Source organism: Dipteris shenzhenensis, chromosome 18, assembly GCF_047967505.1.
Source record: "Dipteris shenzhenensis isolate YYH24624 ecotype China chromosome 18, Dip_SZ_1.0, whole genome shotgun sequence".
NCBI lineage: Eukaryota > Viridiplantae > Streptophyta > Polypodiopsida > Gleicheniales > Dipteridaceae > Dipteris > Dipteris shenzhenensis.
The window spans coordinates 51665676-51687510 of NC_141613.1; the positions used below are offsets into that span (position 1 = coordinate 51665676).

The following is a 21835-nucleotide window of genomic DNA, read 5'->3' on the forward strand; positions in this document are numbered from 1 at the left end:
GAATTGAGTCCAACATCCATCCTCCACTATACAATGAGGACTCTCAATCCATCTGCATCATTTATAGGTGAAATGCCCAATGCTAACAAAGACATACAAAAAAAATAAAACCTAAACTTGAAAATCACAACCATCACCATGTTGAAGAACCTCAACACTAGCAAAAGCACTAGAATCACCATGAGCTTGTACAACCACCACAATTGGTGTCCATTTGACAAACTCCCAATCTAGAACTCGGTTGTCCACAACAAACTCATAGCAACCATAACCAATAATGTAAGATATACTGATGGTGCTATCCATGGAAAAAGATGTCCATAACATATCCTAGAGAAATATGATGCTATCTGCAGAGAAAGATGTCCATAACATACCCAAAGAGCTATCATGAGCAAAAAAGACAAAGCATGATGCACCTTGAGCAAGAGGCAGCATGACCTCTAGCAATAGGCAAATTGAGTAAAGCAAGAAAACCCAAAACTTAACCTGGTGCCAAGTTACCTGCATAGCTATTTGACTATATAGCTTTACACAAGTGACTGATAACATATCGTCTTCCACTAACTTGAGAGGATTGATAGTACTTGCTCTTCACACATGCATTACCAAAAAACATCATGAAACCACCATGTGCCACTGAAGATTGGTTGGCCCACCTTTGCTTAACAGTTGGGAAAGTCTCTTGATTGACCTTTTCTACTTGTGGCCTATCGATAGAGTGTAGATTTTGTTTGCCCTCCACCATAGCTCTCAGTGGTCGTGGAATGTTTTTTTTTTTGGGGGGGGAAACTCACATAACGAATGTCCTAAGACTCGAATGAGCAAGCTGCCGAGTCACATATCCAAGTCCACACACACACACACACTTTTTCACACCTCCACCTCGACACCATGGAAAAGGTGCAGCTTCCAACAAAACCCTAAGGTACCCCACCGAATTATCAGGGGAGCGCACATTCCCCAGCGATGGCGCTCGATGCTTTGCATCTTGAGATCGTCTAGCTGTCGAAGAAGCAGCGACCGAGCTCTTTTCCAGATCGCAAGATCGGCTGCTTCATGGCTTAATTTCAAAATTTGGCTTCGCAGTCTTGAAGAATGGCAGCGATGCAATTGTTCCGCAAGCTCACCGCCCGCAGCAGTTCGTCCAGGGCAGTTCCAAGTTTGTTTCCATCTCGATCAACCTTTAACCCCTCGCAAGACAATCTAAACGATTCAGACCATAGTTATTGGAGGAGGGATGATTGTAGCGTCGAGCATTCAGCAACGCTTAAGGCATTTCCATATTGGGTGAATTCGACGGATGACGAGGACGAGAGAGCTGTTTCACCTGATGGATTTAGTTCAAGCCCCATCTGCAAAGAAAAGGCGGGTCAGAGAGCGGATATTATTCACACGCGAAACTGGCTTCCCCAGGTGGTGGCTTCAGGGAATTGCTACTCACATGGGAATGGAGAATATTCCTCCTGTTTTATAAGATCCCAAACCGGATGTTTTGGAATAAGTTCTCTCGCATGGAGTAGGAGAGCTAGTGTAGAAGGACACTGCGGTAGCCATGGTCGTGTGCACAGTCCTGCGCTGGTTAGATTCTCAAGCACTGTCGGAGAACACTTGGAAGATGATTTGGGGAGTGTAGCCGCCGGTATCGGCGATGTCTCCCATACAGTAGATGGACGACTGGTAGTTGATGGAGGGGTAATTGGAAGTATAGGGAGCTCCCAATCGGTCAGTGAAGTGGCGGCAGTAATAGGGGATTGTTCATATCCAACTGCGGTGCTGCAGATGCTTATTGAATACGTACATCTATACGCAGGACTTCCGTGGTAAGATTTCTGCCTTGGTAGCGTCGTAGGATATCGAAGTTTCCCGAGTACAGTATATGGAAGCCTTCCTTTTTCTGGCACCGTGCTATATATTACTACTAGGATGTACAAAGGATGCCAACAATGATGTGCCTAAAGAAGAGGCTCTGTAGTTTTTACGATCCTTATTCAACATGTAACAGGTGGGCTGCGATTGTAGCCACAACTATCGGAATTCGGCTCCTGACCGTTCCTGTGGTTATTTTCCAGATAAAGTCTGCAGCACGGCTGACGGTACATCCTACATTTTGCTCTCATCATTTCAGAAAACATGTTCACAAGCTCAATTTTGATTGCTTGCTTTCAGAATAGCACGCCTGAGGTGTATGATGTATCTAACTATAATGAAAATTTCACTGTCGACCATATTTTCTGCATACGTCACACGGTAAACTAGAATGAAGAATTAGTGGCGACCATCATGCGAAATGAAAAGCCGCAGTAATTCGTATGTTTGAGAATCGAACTTACACGGGAGCATGCATGTAAGAAAATGCAAGTCTAGATTGTGCCCAGTACAGTGTGTATGAACTTGCGAATTAATAGATTTAAGAAGGCTCTTGTTGGCTTTTGTGCAGCTCATGAAGCCGGAATTGGAGAAAATTAATGCCGAGATTAAGGATAGTGTAAGAGTAGGCATAATGCTCTTGGTTTTGCTTTTATAACATATCGAATTTGCATGGTTAGTCTATCGAGATTGTGGCCAGCCTGTCTTTAAATACCTACATATTTACAGGGCTACGATCCAAGGCTTACCGCCGATGCTCATCAACGGGTGAAAGCCCTTTTCAAAAAGTTGGTATATTCACACCCAGAAACGTCAGATACATAGCTGATCTGCTCTCTGTTTTTTGTCTGAAAATCATGTTTTTGATTGTAAAAGCATTACAACTTTTACAGTTCTTGTTGTAAACGAGAGTTCTTCTATTAAGTTTTGTCTCCTATTGTGATGATGGCTCGGGGAAGACTGTGTTGGTTTACATTTTTATCTATAAAGAGGGCGAGTTGCCTTTACTGTCTATACTTAAGGTTGCGTTGGCAAAGATGACGTTTGAGATTGCTTGATTCATCCATATACACATGTAAGTTAGGAGACAGCAAATTCAAATATGCTATGCATTGACCTTTCATTGAGAGGGCAGTGGAGATGGCAAGGGAAGCTAAAGCAATAAAGAGGAATACTTGGAATGCATTACTCACATTGAAAGTGGATTGAATAATCAAACGTAAAACAGACGAGAAGCCCTATGCATGAGATGGAGCCCAATTGGTGCAAAGGGCCTCTATCTTGTCATTTTGAAAAATGCAAGTAATAAGAGAATACATATTGCATCATGATACTTCCATCGCAATTGCTTCATGATACACAATGGGGGAATACACACAAAGGTGGAGGCTGAAAACAGTTTTCCTCTTCTTAGTTGTGAAAGCCAAAAGAACGCTAGTACAAAGAAATAGAAGAACCCTATATCTGGGTCTCAAACCAAACTCAACTAACTAAGGTGGCATACTAACTGAGCCACGAACTAGTGTAGATAAGGATAGCTGTCATCCAGCTATTATTCATGGGCGGTGTACCAACCGTATCATACAAGTCCATGGCTGTTTTTGATGGAAAAAGGTTTGGAGCATAGTCGCCTTCCTTGCAAGTACATGATATCTGATATTTAGAACATTAAGTCCTTCATGCATCCTAGGGGAGCACACCATTTCCATCTTCAGCAGTCTCAATGCTTTCACAGCAGTTTTTGTCTTCCATAACAGCTCCATAGCTTGAGACATAAAAGCTGAGATATCTCTAGAGGACCAATGTAGTAAAGGTAAGAAGAACTGAACATAAGACATTACAATAGACTGGACTATTCTGAGCCTGACATGAAGTGGTCGCGAGTTAGTAATGAAATCCATATTATTAAGCATTATTGTGGTCCCATTAATAACCCTTGAGAGTGCGACCAAACCTATAAAACCTATTGATAATTATTGAGAGTAGTGTGACCAAACCTATATCCTCAAACATTATCCAACCTCATGATTTCGAGGTTATTTGAATCCTATCTTAAAGTCTAAAACTGTGTGTAAAATGTCTAAAATCCATCATTCCCTTTTTAAAATCTCCATTCCTAGGTACCTCAGGCTTGTGTTAGGACAACATGAAGAATCTCTTGCCTTTTGGAATCACCATTCCTCGAGAATCCACAATACTTCTAATAATTTCTTAGAGCACTCTTTGAGACGAAAATAAATATCTTATGGCACTCTTTGAGACCCATATGACAAGATTCAGCCAACTAATATGGGTGATAGGTAGTGGTCTATAATGCTCATATGTCTAGGCATCACTGATAAAGCCCACACCAGTGTTTTGGGCTGTGTGGACATCTGCAAGTGGAAAAATAACGTGGAAGTGACATCAGGTAGGCTTGTCTTTAAAAAGTGGACCTTGGGGTACCTGTGGGTGCAGAATGTTCCATGCAATACTTATGCCTATCTATTTTGATGTTCAGATTCGATCTCTGTCCGTTTAGAGTTAAGCAGTGTAGTACTTAGGTCCCACGTTACCACCATGATGTAAGAAAAGTAACTCCACCTAGTGTACAAACATTTAACATTCCACAAGGTGTAGCGAATAGAACAAGGATCGTTATGAATTTGGCTGAAGGTTGATTACTGGTGTAATTTTATCCTGCTTTCAATGGACCTTGTAGATTTAACTCAGCCTGTAAAGAATTGCACATGTCACAATCTCTGCAGTTTGACCGAATTAGCTCATCTTTTCCACTTTCTGAAGTGGCTTTTAGGTTTTCTGACACGACCTCAATCGCTCTTGGGAATCTGGACCTGCCCACAAGCACGAACAACTGATCATAGAACCACAAAGAGAGGCACAGGCATGCTCACCACCCAACTATGATGCTCATGGGTCGAGGACCCATAGAATCAGAGCATCCCCCAGAGCCACAGGCAAGCTGTTGGCACGAATATCTACATCCAACCAGTCCACAACCTCTTGGCGTCCCATACCACCAGAAGGCGTCCCTAGGGCCTCAGGATTGCACTGGGAATCCGGGCTAGGCTAGAAAGCAGGTGTGCATCCGCAACATGATCGAAGATCCAGACCAGCAGGAAGAGCTAGACTTGCTTTGACTTGCGTGAATGAAAATTGAACCCCTGGGTCCCTTAATAGGCTCTAGTCTGCTGCCCTTGCAACCCAACTTGAGAACTACCTGCCTAGCCCCTAGCCTCCCCAGGCTATGTGCCTAAACACACGCCATATACGATCCATGCACATGACATACCCCCCTCCTCTTTCTGAGTTCATAAGAAAGTCAAAAAACTCTCTCTGAAGGTTAGTCAATGTCTCCCATGTAGAGTCCTCCTCGACATGATCCTTCCACTTAATCTTGTATTCCGTGATCGGCTCACAACTTCTTTTGGCCATTAGACTGGGAGTGTTCAGAGGAACTCAAACTAAGAGTGGTATCCAACTTGTCTAAGACAAGTATCCAGAATTCACTCGGAAGTCCCTATGACTATGTGAGCCGGTAACCTATACAGACGAACAATTGGTCAATAAATTGTTGAGCCAATTGAGTCACTGTGACCGTGGATTTAATAGGTAGAAATCAAGCCATCTTTGTCAAGCGGTCCACGATAACCCATTAGAGTCATGACCCTTGCGCGTATGTGGTAATTCCATAATAAAATCGATGGAAATACATTCTCACTTATTACGAGGAATGTCCAAGGGTTGGAGTAACCCTGCGCTTCTAAGGCGTTTTGCCTTGGTCACAAGTACGGCAACTTACTACATAGTCTTGATCAAATTCTCTCATCATAGGCCTGTAAAAACTGTGTTTCACAAGAGAGAGTCCTGTGTAACTCTAGGATGTCCCACACTAGGTGCGTCATGATGAGTTGTGGTCAATCATCGCGCTATCATCTTTGACCTTCTACCAATAATGACTGAAATGACTACCAGTTGCACAAAGGCCTCTGAAGGATTGAAATAGGTTAGAGGATATCTCGGTAAATGACAAAGCATTCACCATCTTAATCCGACTTAGGGCATCAGCAATACTATTCAGAGAACCTTTCCTATACCGAATCTCAAAATTAAAATCCTGCATTAACTCTGCCCACCGAGCCTTCTTGCCCCTCAGATCATCCCCTTCACACATATCGGATTGACCGATGATCAGTCAACAACAAAAAATTTGGAACCATACAAGTAATGCCTCCCAACTTTGAGAGAATAGACTACTGCATAAGGTTTATTTTCCATGGTAGGCCAACGGTATTAAGTATCATCGAGCTTTTTACTCTCAAAGGCTACAGATCGGCCCTCTTGGAATGATGCTACCCCGATACTATAGTTACTCGTATCGGCCTCTAAGACGTAAGGTCGGGTAGGATTAACCAACGGGAGAACTAGGCACACTCTTGATACAATTTTTTAAAATATTGAAAACCCTGTTTAAATCTTCATTCCAAGTAATAGGTTGGGTAGACCTACGGCCATGATCCTTCAATACGTTGGTCAAGGGGACTGTGATTTTGGAATAATCACGAACTGATTTTCTCAAAAAGATAGTAAATCCTAGGAAAGAACGATGTTTCATGGTCTGAGGTATAGGCCAAGTCAAAACCTTTTGAATACGGTCATCATCAATGCTAACACCTTTGCGAGAAATCTTGTGTCCTAAGTAAACGATCTGTATCTTATTTACTAAGCTTAGCATACAGCTTATTCTGTCTTGACTCTTAATAAAATTAAGACGATCTTGAGATGACCGATATGGTCCTCTAAAGTCTTGCTGTAAACTAAGATATCATCCAAGAACACAATAACAAACTTGCCCAAGAACTCTCGGAACAAGTCATTTATCATTTGTTGGGACGAACTCGTAATGACCATACCTAGTCTGAAAGGTTTTACATAAATACGGATCTGGTAATAGCCAATACGTAAGTCAATCTTAGTGAGATACTTCGCTCCAGCCAATTTGTCTATTAAGTCATTAGCACGAGGGAGAGGATATTTATTCTTAACCGTGACTTTATTCAATCTTTTATAATCCACACTCATTCTATTGAACCATCATTCTTCTTCCTCAGAAGAATGGGAGCACCCTAGGGTGATTTGCTTGGGCGTATGTATCCCAAATTTAAGTATTCTTGGAGTTGTTGAGCTAACTTGTCCTCCTCTAATTGGCTCATCCTATAAGGTGATATACTTATAGATTGAGAACCATGGGCTAAATCTTTGCGATGGTCTATTGCCTGTTCTGGAGGCAAGCCTACCGGCAAGTGTTCTGGAAATACATCGTTAAAATCATTTAACAACTTCTTTAATTCAAGATGTTCAACCACACTTAAATAATTGGTATCAGACACATATATAACAAATAAAGAAAATGGAATCAGAACACATTGAAACACATCGTTTTTAATATATTCCGAACTTGAATCGCATTTATAAGAGGTCCCTTGGAGGGCTGTATATCATCACATTTTATCAAAATACGGGTGTCCTCGTGCAAAAGAGAAAGAGTATGTGATTTCCAATTGTTCTAAGAGCTTTCCTTTTTTAGAAACTCAGTTCTAAAAGCTTCTTCAAACTCTGCCCAAGTGGATGGTTGAGGCCTCAATTCCTTTCCAACAGAGAAGAGCCTTTCCGGCTAGGTATCCAACTGCTAACTGTATTCGCTTGTCTTGCGGGTAGGGGTGAAAGTGAACCTGCCATTCGTGAAGCCAAGTATGCACTACTTTTTTTCGATCCTTCTGTTCCTCCGAGAATTGAGCTGGGGTGATATTGTTAGAAATGACCCAACAGAGGGCATGCACAGTGGAAGACTGATAGAAGAGCCCAGGAGCTCACACAGTGTGGTGTGGGGTGTGGAATCACAAACTTCTTAAACTTATGTGCATAGAATAGATGTGCAGACTCATCAATAGACAATGAACCAACCAGATAGAGAAACCAAAATAATATATTTCAGTCCAAAGCTATGGACACAATACAAAAGAGATAGATCCAGAGTCCCACCAATGGTGTGGTCCTCTGATCTTACCACAAGGTACTCCTCCTGTCTGCTGGCTATCTCTAGACTCGAGCCCCCGCGTGCTCCACCTTGATCATCTATAGACTTTCTCTTTAGAATAATCCTCTCCACCTGGCTGCCTATAGACCAGCCTAGGTGGGCAACCCTTCAAGCTCCGTCTGCAGCTTCTCTAGGTCTCTTGGTCCTCCAAAATATAGGCTCCAAGATGGGTAGAAGACTGCTCCTGCTGCTTGCGTGAAGGCTGCTCCAGAGAATGATTTGTGAGGGCTGATGGCCCCCTTGTATAGGCTCAAGGCCTGCTCCAAAAAACTGACCAGTCAGCATCATTCTGGCCGACCAGTCTGCTGCTGGTCCAGCCCTTTAAGGGCTCTCAAACCGGGCTGCCTCCAAGCAGCCCACCAACCAGCCTTGCTCTTGGTCGACTCCCTCTGCTGGTCTGTCCCGCCTCTGCTGCACCCCTTTCCGGCACCCTGTTCTGCCCACACGTGTGCGCCTTTGCTGCACCACATGCAGCCTCTGTCCCACGTCCTGTGTGCCTCTGTCAGGGGCCTGTTCCAGCCTGTACACACAGGCCTTGAAGCACCTCTGCCAGGCTGCTGTGCTGCCCACATGGCAGCTCATGTGCTGCCCATGTGGTAGCCCTTTTTGGCTGTCCTTTCCCTGTCAGGTGCTGCCCATGTGGCAGCCCCCTCCCTCACCTTTTCTCTTGGGCACATGCCTTAGGTCTCCCTCCCCCATGCTCTCCTCATATGGGGGTTTACAGATGGGGAGGTGACCTTTCCAATAGATATTGGGCCCAAGAACAGAAGCCATCGCGTCCATGTGAATCAGAGTCTGAAGTTGGGTCTGCACAGCAACAATTTGATCGAACAACTGCTCATGGTTGGAGTTCAGGATCACAAACCTTTCATTTCAATCCTGTGAGGAATTGGTTAAAAGCCTCCTTAGTAACCAAATCCTCATAAACATCATAGTTGTCCCCATCAACGTCCCATTGAGACATGGGGGAAGGCTGGTTGGAAATGGTTATATTCTGATCTGCCTTAGGGAGATTACTTGCATCAGCCATCGAAAAACCTGCAAAGGAAAGGTCCCATGAAAGAGGGCTGAGAACTGCAAAGACCTGTCAGAGATGATTGGAGGGGAAAGGGTCTGGCGCACCAACTGAACGTACTTGAGATCAGCAAGGGAGCGGGCGGAACCGACTGAAGGCTGCCTTCTCTGATGAACTGCTGAAGATGGTGCTGACGAAGAAATTCGAGGGGCCAAAGAGGGGCGAACAGCCTGCCAGTCCACACAGCCCGTGAGTTGTGCCAAGACCCGAGCGATGGCGGCACCTACAAGCCAAGAGCTGGTCGAATACCACATAGGGTAAAGATGGCAATGAAGTGTGCGCTGGTGGCAGGAGGCAGGGAAGAAAAAAAAACGGCTAGTTGATAGCACAACTACTAGGCCTCAACAAACTTGGAGCAAGAGGTCAGAAGCGCCAAATTTATAGGGAACTAAGCCCGAAGTCCTAAGCTGGTGCCCTAACTTCCAAAAAAGCAAAATCCTCCAAATTTACGTGGATGCCTTGCAGTGTACTCTGACGAAAATGCAAGGGTGCTTTTCTTCATCTCAACTAACTAAGGATCCCGCTAGGCTTTCTAGTTAAGAAGCTCCACCCTGTGTCTCTTCTCCCTCACAAATCACATCACCACCTCCAGAATCCAATGCCGATCCCGCCTCAGCCTGACCTCTTCCTCTCCAATGAACGGACAAATCTATCTCTAATAGGCATCAATCCAACCAGGATACATCTTTCCATACATGGAGATCACTCCTTCCCTACTTGCTGACGAAAATTGAGTAGTTCCTAGCCAAAGCAATGCGAAATTCACACCTATCTGGAAGATCCAAATAGAAATCGCTCTCCTTAAGAAATTCGCCATCTAGGAGTGGCTTTGATACCAACTGACATGGCTATGATCACTCCTGGGAATCTGGACCTGCACACAAGCCTGGGAATCCGGACCTGCACACAAGCTTGAACAATCGATCATAGAACCACAAAAAGAGGCACATGCATGCTCACTAGCCAACCATGATGCTCATGGGTCTAGGACTTGTAGAATCAGAGCATCCCCCCGAGCCATAGGTAGGCTGCTGGCACGAACATCTACATGCAACCAATCCACAACCTCCTGGCGTCCCATACCACCACAAGGCGCCCATAGGGCTTCGGGACTGTGCTAAGAATCCGGGCTACGCTAGAAAGCAGGTGTGCGTCTGCAACACGATTCAGGATCCCGCTGACTTGTGTGAATGAAAATTGAACTCTTGGGCCTCTTATATAGGCTCTAGCACAGTGTCGCTAAGAATAGCAAGAACCCTAATTCGTCTGTTGCCTTGCAACCCAACGTAAGAACCGCTTGCCTAGCCCTAGCCTCCCTAGGCTATCAAATCTAGCCCTATGTGCCTAAACACATGTCAGATACGATCCATGCACATGACATTTTCACTCTTTATTTGTTTAATAGCTAACCGTGTCAGGTGACACAGGTTCCTTCTCTTTCTCTACATCATTCTTGTATCTCTCCCCTTGCATGCTTTCTTGCCCCTCATGATGTTCTTGTTGTCCCTCGCTCCATTGTTCCAGATGGATGGTATAAAGAAGATGAATCTTTTAGTGATACCTTAGCGCATGTCCAAATAGCCATGCCTACTATTGATTGGACAGTAGATGCCGATGACAATCCTGACAACCCAGATGATGACGGTGAAGCTCAAGCAGTTCAAATCAGTCAACGTAATGGCCATGCTATCATTACGTTCAACTCACGAGACATACGTATAAAAGTTCTGCGACAATCTCACAAGCTGAAAGGGATGAAGATATGGATAGCCGAGGAACTCACCAAGGCTCAACTGAAGGATAAGGCAAAGGAATTAGCAAAGGTTCGGGCTGCTGGTAAATGGGCAGTCTACCTGGATGGGATAGCACTCATTAGAGAGTTTATAAATCAAAACCAAAAGACTCTCAGTCTTAAACTGATGTAAGGCCAACTATATATATGTGTGTATGTTTTATCTAGGCTACAATATAGGTACTCTCTAAATAAATGGAGCTGCTTTTGCACTCCTTGGGAGCTGCCCTGCGCCCTCCCTAAGCTGATGTACTAGATGGCTTTCATGTTGTTCCATAGACCTCTTGGTCTCCCGTGGACGTGGACGTTAATAGACTTTCTTTCTTTCTTTCTTTCTCCCTTTCTCAATCTGTTTGCTCAGAGGGTTCATATTGCACGCCCTTCCTCAATCTGTGTGCTCAAGCAAGTTCACATCTTTTTTTGCTTGGAAGGGGTGGTAGGGTATGGCTGTTGGTAAGGTGTACTTTCGAGTTATAAGAACTTCTTAGCCTTAGCTCTCACGACTCGAGGCATTTTAAAATTCTATAATACAGGCTGATCAATGATGGTTATGTTTCCTATGAGTACATATACATGTCTTGTGAACTATGATACTTTTTAAGTTTACTCCCCTTCCCTTGAGAAAATAGAAATAAAAACACCTCTTACACCTCAAATTTAAGAGTCCTTAGAGTCTCGTATTGTATATGTGTGCTTGTATTGAGGATGCATCATTCGAATATTTTATCAAATGAGTGTGCTTCTACCATCAGTGTGTCTAATGGGTAAGATTCTTTACACAGATCTTAATATGAGTAAGATTCATGCACAGATCTTAATATGAGTAAGATTCGTCCAAGTTGCGGCCTATTGGTATTGCGATAATTCTTTCTAAATGGTGCGTTGCCCTACTAGCTAGATTTAGATTTAGATGCTCGTTTGGGAGAGACTAAAATGAAATCGTTTAGACTTCACAAGCAGTTGTAGCTTGAATGAAGAGATTTGGACTAATTTTTGATTAGCCTTCTCCTTTAGTGCTAGCCTTCGTCATGGCTGAGTTTGCCCTTCACCTATGGAGTGCCGACAGAAACTCAGTACGAAGACTTTGTATAAATGGATGCTCAAGTATGTGTGGGTGTGTGGATTTGTATGTGTGAGAGCATACCTTTATACTATGGTCTACACCCACTGTTGGGTGTTGATGAGGTCAGTGGGGATGTCATAGTAGCTAGTCCTTGCTATGCATGATGGAGTTTATGGTTCTCAATCTTATGAGTGACTCTCGTGAGATTGAAAGTGCACTATGTTGTGTTTTTAGAGGATGAGTTTGGGAATGTTCCTGGATTCATCTAGGTATATGCTTCTGCTGTATTAGCGGACATGCGATTTTCACCTCGTGAAGTTTTCGTCCAAGTTGCGGCCTGTTGATATTGCGATAATTCTTTCTATCTTAAATGGTGCGTTGCCCTACCAGCTAGATTTAGATTTAGATGCTCGTTTGGGAGAGACTAAAATGAAATCGTTTAGACTTCACAAGCAGTTGTAGCTTGAATGAAGAGATTTGGACTACTTTTTGATTAGCCTTCTCCTTTAGTGCTAGCCTTCGTCATGGCTGAGTTTGCCCTTCACCTTTGGAGTGCCGATAGAAACTTAGTACGATGACTTTGTATAAATGGATGCTCAAGTATGTGTGGGTGTGTGGATTTGTATGTGTGAGAGCATACTTTTATACCATGGTCTACACCCACTGTTGGGCGTTGATGACGTCAGTGGGGATGTCATAGTAGCTAGTCCCTGCTATGCATGATGGAGTTTATGGTTCTCAATCTTATGAGTGACTCTCGTGAGATTGAAACTGCACTATGTTGTGTTTTTAGAGGATGAGTTTGGGAATGTTCCTGGATTCATCTAGGTATAAGATTCATGCACTTAAAAATTTCGGTGTGAACTAGATACCATTTGTGTGCTAAGACATCGGTATTTCCGCGTTTTTTCAATCATGCACCCCATGCCTTGCTACAACATGTAACTCAAATTAATTTGGATGCATTCTTAGTTGCACCAAGGATTTTAGAACAAAAATAGATTTAAGTCCTAAGTAGAATATAAGGTTGATGTTTGTTATTTTTGCCATCAGCACCTTGTGTTATCGGCATCCAAATCAGCTTTCAACCAAACCTACGGGACCAGCGACGGAAGAGAGAGAAAGAAAGAAAGAAAGAAAGTGTATTATTGTCCACTAAAGGCCAAAATGGGCCCATGGGACATCAAGAACTGTGCATACAAGATAGCACAAAATTAACGTGCCACAAAGAAGAGGCATCGTCGAATATCATCTAAGTGCTACGCAATACAATGCAAGTGAAAGTACATAATGTCAAATCTGAGCCTAAATACAAAGTAAACTAGATGCAAGAAAACCGCCCCTGGGTGCAAAATGGGGGGATGAGTACAATATGCCAATGCAAAGATACAAGTCCAGGTGTCACGGAGTCTGAGAACCAAAATAATACTGGAAATCCTGTCCATCGACTCTGCCTCCTGCTATGAGAGTACAAATCTGAGCAAAGGTGAGATGAGCGGTTGGTGGGGCGAGATCTCCATGAGTAAGTCTCCTCCGAAAAGCTGTCATCATCTCGGATCGCCTGGAGATGAAGCGGCGAGTACGTCCCCTATGTAACAAGATCCTGCGGCGTCTACAAACCATCTCATATGTACATCCACAGGGTGGAGGCATGTGTCCTGTGTGAGCTCTGACCTCCTCATGCTCCTCCTGGTCTCTGTCCTCTGGTATAGCGTGTGCCTGAGCTCTATCAGGCTGGGCTCTATCACGCTCCGGTTTGTGAGAGAGAGAGAGAGAGAGAGAGAGAGAGTATTCTTTTGCTAGTGACAAGCCTAGGGCTTGAAATCACAAGCTAGCTTGTTGACCATCTAATCAACGGGTTGGTTTAGGCTAGGGTTGGACACAACCACTATGTTTAGCCTAACCATTGTGCTAATTCTTACACTTGGTTGGTCTGGGGACTAGTCCAACCACTATGTTCAGCCTAACCACTGTGCTAATTCTTACACTTGGTTGGTTTGGGGACTAGGCCAACATTTTAGGAAAAAACCATTGAATCAAGTGCTTTTGGTTTTACAGAAGAAAATGAATGAAGCTCATATATTAGAAGATATCCAGTTTGTCAGTTTTCGCTATTAGATTCTATTCATTGATTTGACCTTTGTGGGATGAGTAAATAACAAACAAAAAATGTGAAAACAAAGAAAATCTCAAACAAAAAAACAGTTCTTTTAGCCCACCGCTTAAAAAATGCGCCTCTTACCACTATGACATGGATGTTATGATTTGGTGGAGGGTAATCAAGCATACCAGAACGTTGGAAAATATAAATGGTGTCATAAGCATATGTCCTTGGAAGTAATTGTCCTCAACCTTAATAGATCAACTACTCAGAGGTAACTCGACTGAATAGCCTCCTCATATAAAGTGATGATATGTTGTTTGATGCTCGCCTTTGCATGTGGAGGATGCTTTGAACTGAAATGAGTGATCATGGTTATGTAGAATCTAGATGTGCAAAAAGGAAACCCCCTCTGCACGAAATCAGTAATATGACCACAATATAAAATAAATTGCTGCATTTTGCAATATGCCAGAATGTTGGAAAATATAAACGGTGTTGTAAGCAGATGTCACATTCCCTCTATCCTTGGAACCAAACTAAATAGAACGACTACTTGGAGGTAACTCGATTGAATAGCTTCCTAAAGTGATGATATTAAGACGCTCACTGAAAAAACCTGCCTAGTCACTTTCCATATGTAATGGGTGAATAGTACGACGCTCTTCTTGGCTCAAACATATTTATGCCACATGGTTTTCTCGAGAGTAACGATGTCAACATTGACTTCAACTCTAGTTGTTCTTCTGAGGCTAGAGTTTCCGGAAGCTCACTGAAATAGGCACCCAAGGTGAGGTTTAGCTAGGCCCAAGCCTAGGTGTAATCCAAGGTCTACTCTGACACCCACCTCCTAGTTGTTGATCTAGTATAAAGGATCACCCTTCGAGCCTAAGGTTAGCCAAGCACCTCGTAGCTTCCATGACCACAACCCCTGTGTCCCATACCACGAGTCCATCAATCTAGGTGTCCAGCCACACAAGGCATACACCTTCTCAAGGGCGTGGTATCCCAAGGAGTCCATCCCAAGGGATCCTCACAAATGAGCCCACATCTCATAATTATAGACTTACCTAAAGGGCATCCGTGCATTGGGTGTACTAACCCACCCCTTTTAAAGGGTCCAGGGGGCACAAAGACAAGCTACACCAAAAAGTTTCAGGCTAGGAAAACTTGCCATTGCACGGTTGTGACACTTTCCTAGGAATTGTCGTTGCTAGATCTGTCCTTCCATTTGATAAGAAGTTCAGGGACCACCCTATTTCTGCGAGGTCTTTCTCTATAATGGAGAACCGCTTTTGTTCATGAGGAATATAAATCGACAGATTTTGTAATGGACAAGATCCTCTGCTGAAACTGAGTTATCAGCCTTGCCTAATTTCTCTTTTAGGTGACTTACATGGAAAGCCGGATGTACCTTTACATCAGTTGATAATTTCCATTCATAAGCTAGGTTATTGATGATGTGGATGACCTTGAAAGGTCCAGCTTCTAATGCTCCAGAATCTTGTAGGATTTTGAGATTAATAAATTGGCCCTTCGCAAAAATATTGAGGCGAGTGCAACGGAGCTCTATTCTGAGCTGTGAAGCTTTTCCTTTGCAAACTGCAACATATCCTGTTGAAGTTGCAGAGAATCAGCAGCTGCTCATACCTTTATGTTTTGCAGACCGACAGTCCATGGAGCTTTAGGCTGAAATCTGTACATGAATACAAAGGACTCAGCTTATTGGTTGTAGGCTTTGCACTACGAGATGCAAATTCAGCCATGGGAAGATACTTAGTTTGCGGTCTCAAATTTTGGGCGACTTTCATGAGGTTAAAACTGCAATATGTGTTATGTTTTGGAGGTCGAGTCTAGAATATGCATTTAAGTATATTCTCTCTCCTCTCTCTCTCTATATATATACACACACACACATACAATAATTTTGATTAGTAAATGTATCTGACACACACAAACACTTATTTTTTTACACACATGTATACTTCCCCATGAATTATTCCTTTATGTACCCCCTGTGAAATCTTTGCTTTACACTCTCTTTTTAACCACCCCACACACCAAGCTCACTAATCCTCCCATACCTCCTCTAATCCTGTGAAGATCCACACTTTTCGAAAATGCAAATGTGTGCAATGCATGTAGAATTTGAATGCCGATTGGCCCTCCAATGGGGAAGAGCGCCCTCGTGAGAGTACTTGTTTCTTTTTCGACCTACATGCAAGGTGGGAGAGAGATGACGAATGAATGCAATGTGGTAGAAAGAATGCTCCGTGAGATTCACAATGAAAGGGTGATACCCTTTCATTAATGTCCCTTGAGATCACTCAAGTTCCATCTTCCCATTTACACCTACCCTTAGCCTATGACCCATGCACCTACCATTCAATGCACTCTAATGCACCCTTTCCCTTTCCTATTGCCCCTAGGACCTAGACACGTGTGTGCACATCTTTATTACTAATCATTGGCCAATGTTACATAGTTTTGGCGGTACTATTTACACCGCTTGATTGATCATAAATACAAACATATAACCGCACCATCAAATTGGCGCCTAACAATAATAAAGTTCTAATGACTATTAATTAACTAAATAATCATTTCTCTTGTCATGACACTCCCTCCTGCTTGAATGAGGAGAAGTCCTCTTCTGGATTATTGCTTGTCTCTTCCTCTTATGTGCACTTTCTCTTGTTACTTCTGCCATTGCATCGCCTCTTTGTAATCTGCGAGTATCTGTGGAAAATCTGTAAAGAACTCTTCTTCCATCCATTGTGCATCACTAGCTGGCTGGTTTTTAAACTTAAGTAAATACATATATCTCTTCTTTCCACGAGTACTCTTCTCTTTATGGTACACGATCTGTTCTGGAGTAAGAACTTTAGTCCCATCTTCAAGTTCAGGTTCTTCTTGATGCTGAGTATCCAAAAACGCAGAAGTATCGCCATGGTATCTCTTCAAATTGCTCACATGAAAGATGTTCTTCATACGCCAGTGGGCTGGTAACTTCAGCTCATACGCTCTGGATCCTTCTTCTGGATATAAAGTGCTGAAATCTGAAATGGACCATAAAACTTCGGTGCTAGCTTGACATGTTTGGTACTTCCTTTCACTGGGAATAAAATGAGCTTGTTTACTCAGCCTATCTATAACAGTTAAAATCTGCTCAAACTGACCAACCTTGGGGAAACCAGACACAAAATCCATTGTAATGTGTTCCCACCTATCCGAAGGAATAGGCAAAGGCTGCAAAAGACCAACAGTCTTACTTGTGTCAGATTTAATGCGCTGACATACGTCACATTGTTGAACAAAGGTCGAAACTTCTTTGCGAAGTTTAGGCCAATGGAAGTATCTCTCAATATTATCAATGGTTCCTCTAATGCCTCTATGTCCAGAATATGGACTCGCATGTAACTCACTCATGACTAGATACCGAAATGTTTTGGGTACACATATGGCACGTCCCAAAAATAAGTATCCCTCCACGATGGAATAAGCCTCTAAATCCCCGACCTCATTACGCTGAATCTTCCCATAAATGTCAGCGAAGTTCTCATCTAAAGGATAAGCTTCAACCATTGCTCCTAATGATTTCTCCTTAATCACAAAAACGTGATTAACTTGGGGCCGTCTACTCAAACCATCAGCTACTAAATTCTCCTTTCCTGGCTGATATTCGATATTTGGTTGCCCAAATGATTGAATATATTCAGCCCATTTGATTTGCCTTGAAGAGACAATGGGTTGAGAGAACAAGTGCTTGATACTTTGATGGTGAGTCTTAATCTTGAAGCAGAACCATATAAATAATGCTTCCATAACTTTAGAGCATGAATGACTGCCAATAACTCCTCCTCATACGTGATATATTTCAATTCAGCCCCTTGAAGTTTTCTACTCTCATAAGCAATGGGATGCCCTCCTTGCATCAACACTGCCCCAATCGAGGTACCACTTGCATCCGTACATACAACAAAGAACTCTTTGTCCATGTCCGGAAGTGTTAACACTGGTGCAGTCACCAATGTTCTCTTAAGCTCCTCCAAAGCTACTTGGTGAATCTCTCCTGTTACGCTCTAGCCGAGGTAGCATGACCTCGGAAGAATCAGTCGACATTTCCCTTATAGGATCTATCTTTGTAATATATGTGTTTGCGCTTTATGTAAATGATCGGGAGGGATTAATGTCAAGGTCCTAGGTGAGGGCTGATAGCACCAGACTAGATAGATCTGAGGCCAAGGGCCTAGTGCAAAGATTATGCCTAGGGGCAAGGAATTAAATGCATCCCAAGAGAGGGGTGAAATGTTGCATTAGGAAGGCCCTATATGGAGGACATGTGGCATCTAGATCTATCTAGGGATTTGGGGTCTGTCAAGACTTGAGAGAGAAGATAAGGAATTTGGATTTTACGTGATTTTGCTGACAGCTCTATCTCTCTCTTGTATGAAGTCTTGGTAGAGTTGGCTGGGAGGTGAATTTGGTGCGTCTCCCGTGATATTCCGTAGGAATAGTGAAATCGGTTAACATTTGGTATCAGAGCTGAGGTAAGGAGGGAACCCGTCGGATTGTGACGGACTGTTGGTGGAGCAATCAAGGGATGGGAGCGTCGAACTATTGACGCAGACCTACACCAGCGGGTCGTAGAGCATGAGAACGGGCCTGTGAGGCGAAAGGGAAGTAGCGCAGGTTAGCTACCGTGGCCAACGAACGGTCAACATTTGGAATAGCGGGGTGGTTCTGCAGTTTGACGAGGAACGACGAATCAGGTGAGGGCTGTACCCGTGCGCTTCTTGCTCACTGGGTGTATTGGGGAGATCCTTACGCAATTTGCAAGAGTTTCGGGGTGATTTGGTCTACCTGACGGCCGACTCAGACGGTCTTTTAGAGCAGTTGGAGGTCTCTAAGATATACATCGTAGGAGTCAAGGAAATGCGACAGCAAAGCTTCCCATAATCGAGCATCTGAAAATGATTAGCTCGCTGGAAAGCTGGAGGTCCTACGAAGTTTACTGATTCGTTACTATGCTGAGCCAGTTGACAAAGAGTACGGTCTAAGTGCAGTATAATTGACGATGCTTCGCTGCTGACATTCGACGGCTACGAAAGAACCCCAGTTTTTTCCCCACATCGTTTGGATTTGTCGATCAGCGCACACGTGACGGCAGACTGTTCACCATTTTAGATTGACAGATCAAGAATATAACAGGGCAGAGTTTTTCTTTTTCGAGTTCAAGGATATCCAGGGGGCATCTCTTTCCCTTTAGGATATATATTTCAAGTTCTTAGTTTGCAGTACTTTGTTCCTGTATAGGAAGGAATTTTGAAGTGCGGTACTTTTGGAGTTTTTGCATTTATTTTTTTTTTTAAAAAAAAAAGGAGAGAAAAATTTTTATTTCCCTTTTCAACAAAATGGAAGCAGAAGGGCAGAGTTCAAGGGTGAATCCTAGTGAGTCTAGAGCTCAATCTACACAACAAATGTCACATCACGCAGCACCTACATTGATTGGTAGGATTTCAATATTAGAGGATGCTTTACAGCAGATTATGAACCAGCAGCTTCAGGTGAATGCTGGTCAAAATGAGATTAGGGAGATGGTGCAAGCCTTGTCGGCTAGACCGTCTAGGATTGACAAGGGCAAAGCTCCAGCAGAGCCAGAGCCCAGTGTACATTCCTTAGAGCGCGCTAGGGTCAAAGTGCCCAATATTGCTAATTATAGACCGGAGAAGTACGCTGGTCGGATGACCGAGCGCAGCTCTGATGTGATTGAGGTTTGGTTGCACAAGTGGGAAGAAGCCTTCGCCATTTGTGAGATTAGATCCGATCTAAAGAAGATCCGCGAGGCCACACACCTGTTTATTGAGGCAGCGGATAGATGGTGGATAAAGCAACAGAAGGATCAAGTTGCTCCAACCACCTGGGAAGGGTTCAAAACTGAATTCAAGAAACACTTTCTCCCACCTGATGAAGAATCCTGAGCTTGGGATGCTTATAGAAATCTTCGTCAGAGGAGCTTGTCAGTGGCAGAGTACACTGACAAATTCAGGGAATGTGTTATGAAAATAACAGACCCTCTCCCTATGTCGGTTCAGTTAAAAGACTATATCTATGGACTGAACGACAAGATCAAGATGGAAGTTCGGGCTAAATATGTGACTACACTAGATGAATCTATAGCAATAGCCCTGAACTATGAGGATGCCAGAGGTAGATCTGGTGGATTTGTGCAGGCAGGGACTCAGTATGAGCACCCGAGGAAAGGGGGATTTCAGAGGAAATGGGTTTCAAAGACAAGTGTCTCGCAGCCAAGTGGCCAAACCAAGCAGGTGAAGCCGGTTGAGGGGCCAGCAAAAACAAGTACCACCGTTGGGGTGAAAAGGAAAATAACTCCAATGGCAGCCCGGGCTTGGTCAAAGTCCTCGTTGACCCCTGAACAAAAAGAGAAAGCTAGAAAAGAAGGATTGTGCTTCGGCTGCCTTCAGCGACATCAGTGGAAGGATTGTCCACTGAACAAAGATCGTCGCACGGCTAATATGATAATATCTGAATGCGACGTAGAAATGCAGGAGAGTCCCAGTGCGGAACATATGCAGATGCAACTGGCGGGACCTTCTCAGAGGTTAGTACCTTGTTTGTTATGTGTATCTGTTGCTAAGTTAGTGACGAGTGCACCTGATAACATCCTATCTAAGCCCGCAGCAACGGGGTATACAGCCTTCAACGATACGGAGTTGATCAAAATGAAAGGGCAAGTGGCCAGTCATGATGTCATTGTGTTGTTTGACTCAGCGTCAACTCACAATGTGATTAACTCCAAGCTCGTAAAGAGGCTGAAACTAAAGACAAGTCCATCTGACTATGCGTATACAGTCAGGATGGCCGATGGAAGTTCAACTGAAGTATGGGACCAAAGGGTTACCCAGTTGGAGCTTCGGATTCAGGACTATGCTGAGAAGCTTGATTTTGAAATGACCAAGCTTGCTCATGCAGACATAGCCCTGGGAATGGCGTGGCATTCTAGTAAGAATCCAGCCATTGATTGGAAAAAGCACGTATATCAATTCAAGATGAATGATGTGCTTTATGTCTTGCGAGGTGAAAAAGATATACCTCAGGGACCGTTGGTTTTCGTGATGGAAATCAGAAAGGCTCAAGTAGAGTTTTTGTACCTTTGCACCGCATTGGTAGAGTCGGTGAATGATTCCTCGACTAGCACTGATGTTGCGCAAAGTGGTGAGATGGCCAAGCTGGCTAATCTTATAACAGAGGAGTTCTCTGAATGTTTTAGGGATGAACTACCTTATGGGTTACCTCCAGAGCGGAAAGTTCAGCATAAGATTGAACTGATCAGGGGGGCAGAGCCTGTAAATAGACCTCCCTATAGAATGAGTTTTACTGAAGAAGCGGAGGTGCGTAGGCAACTGGAAGAATACCTCAAGTTGGGGCAGATTCAACCAAGTTTCTCACCTTTTGCTTCACCAGTGATATTAAAGAGGAAAAAGGATGATACGTTTCGCCTCTGTATAGATTACAGAGCATTGAATAATATCACTGTTAAGCACAGGTATCCGATGGCTCGGATTGATGATTTGCTAGATGCATTATATGGAGCCGTGATTTTCAGCAAGATAGATCTTAAGTGCGGCTATCATCAGATCCGGATTAGAGCCGAGGATGTGCATAAAACCGCTTTTAGAAGCAGGTTTGGTCATTATGAGTTTTTGGTAATGCCCTTCGGACTTACCAATGCTCCAGCGACCTTCGTCATGCTTATGAACGATTTACTACGTCCGTATATTGGAAAGTTCGTAGTACATTTTATTGACGATATCTTG

At 43.5% G+C, this 21835-nt stretch overlaps 1 protein-coding gene across 1 annotated transcript in view; it reads left to right on the forward strand.

The window, feature by feature from the left end:
* Positions 1-831: 831 nt before the first annotated feature.
* The window catches only part of LOC147891397 (mitochondrial inner membrane protein OXA1-like), a 58784-nt gene continuing 37780 nt past the window's right edge, over positions 832-21835 (forward strand). Inside the window, exons 1-4 of the mRNA XM_087389059.1 lie at positions 832-1823; positions 2006-2096; positions 2441-2488; positions 2599-2657. Coding sequence (XP_087245185.1) covers positions 1099-1823; positions 2006-2096; positions 2441-2488; positions 2599-2657 — 923 coding nt within the window. The 5' untranslated portion in view covers positions 832-1098. The remainder of the gene's footprint in view (positions 1824-2005; positions 2097-2440; positions 2489-2598; positions 2658-21835) is intronic.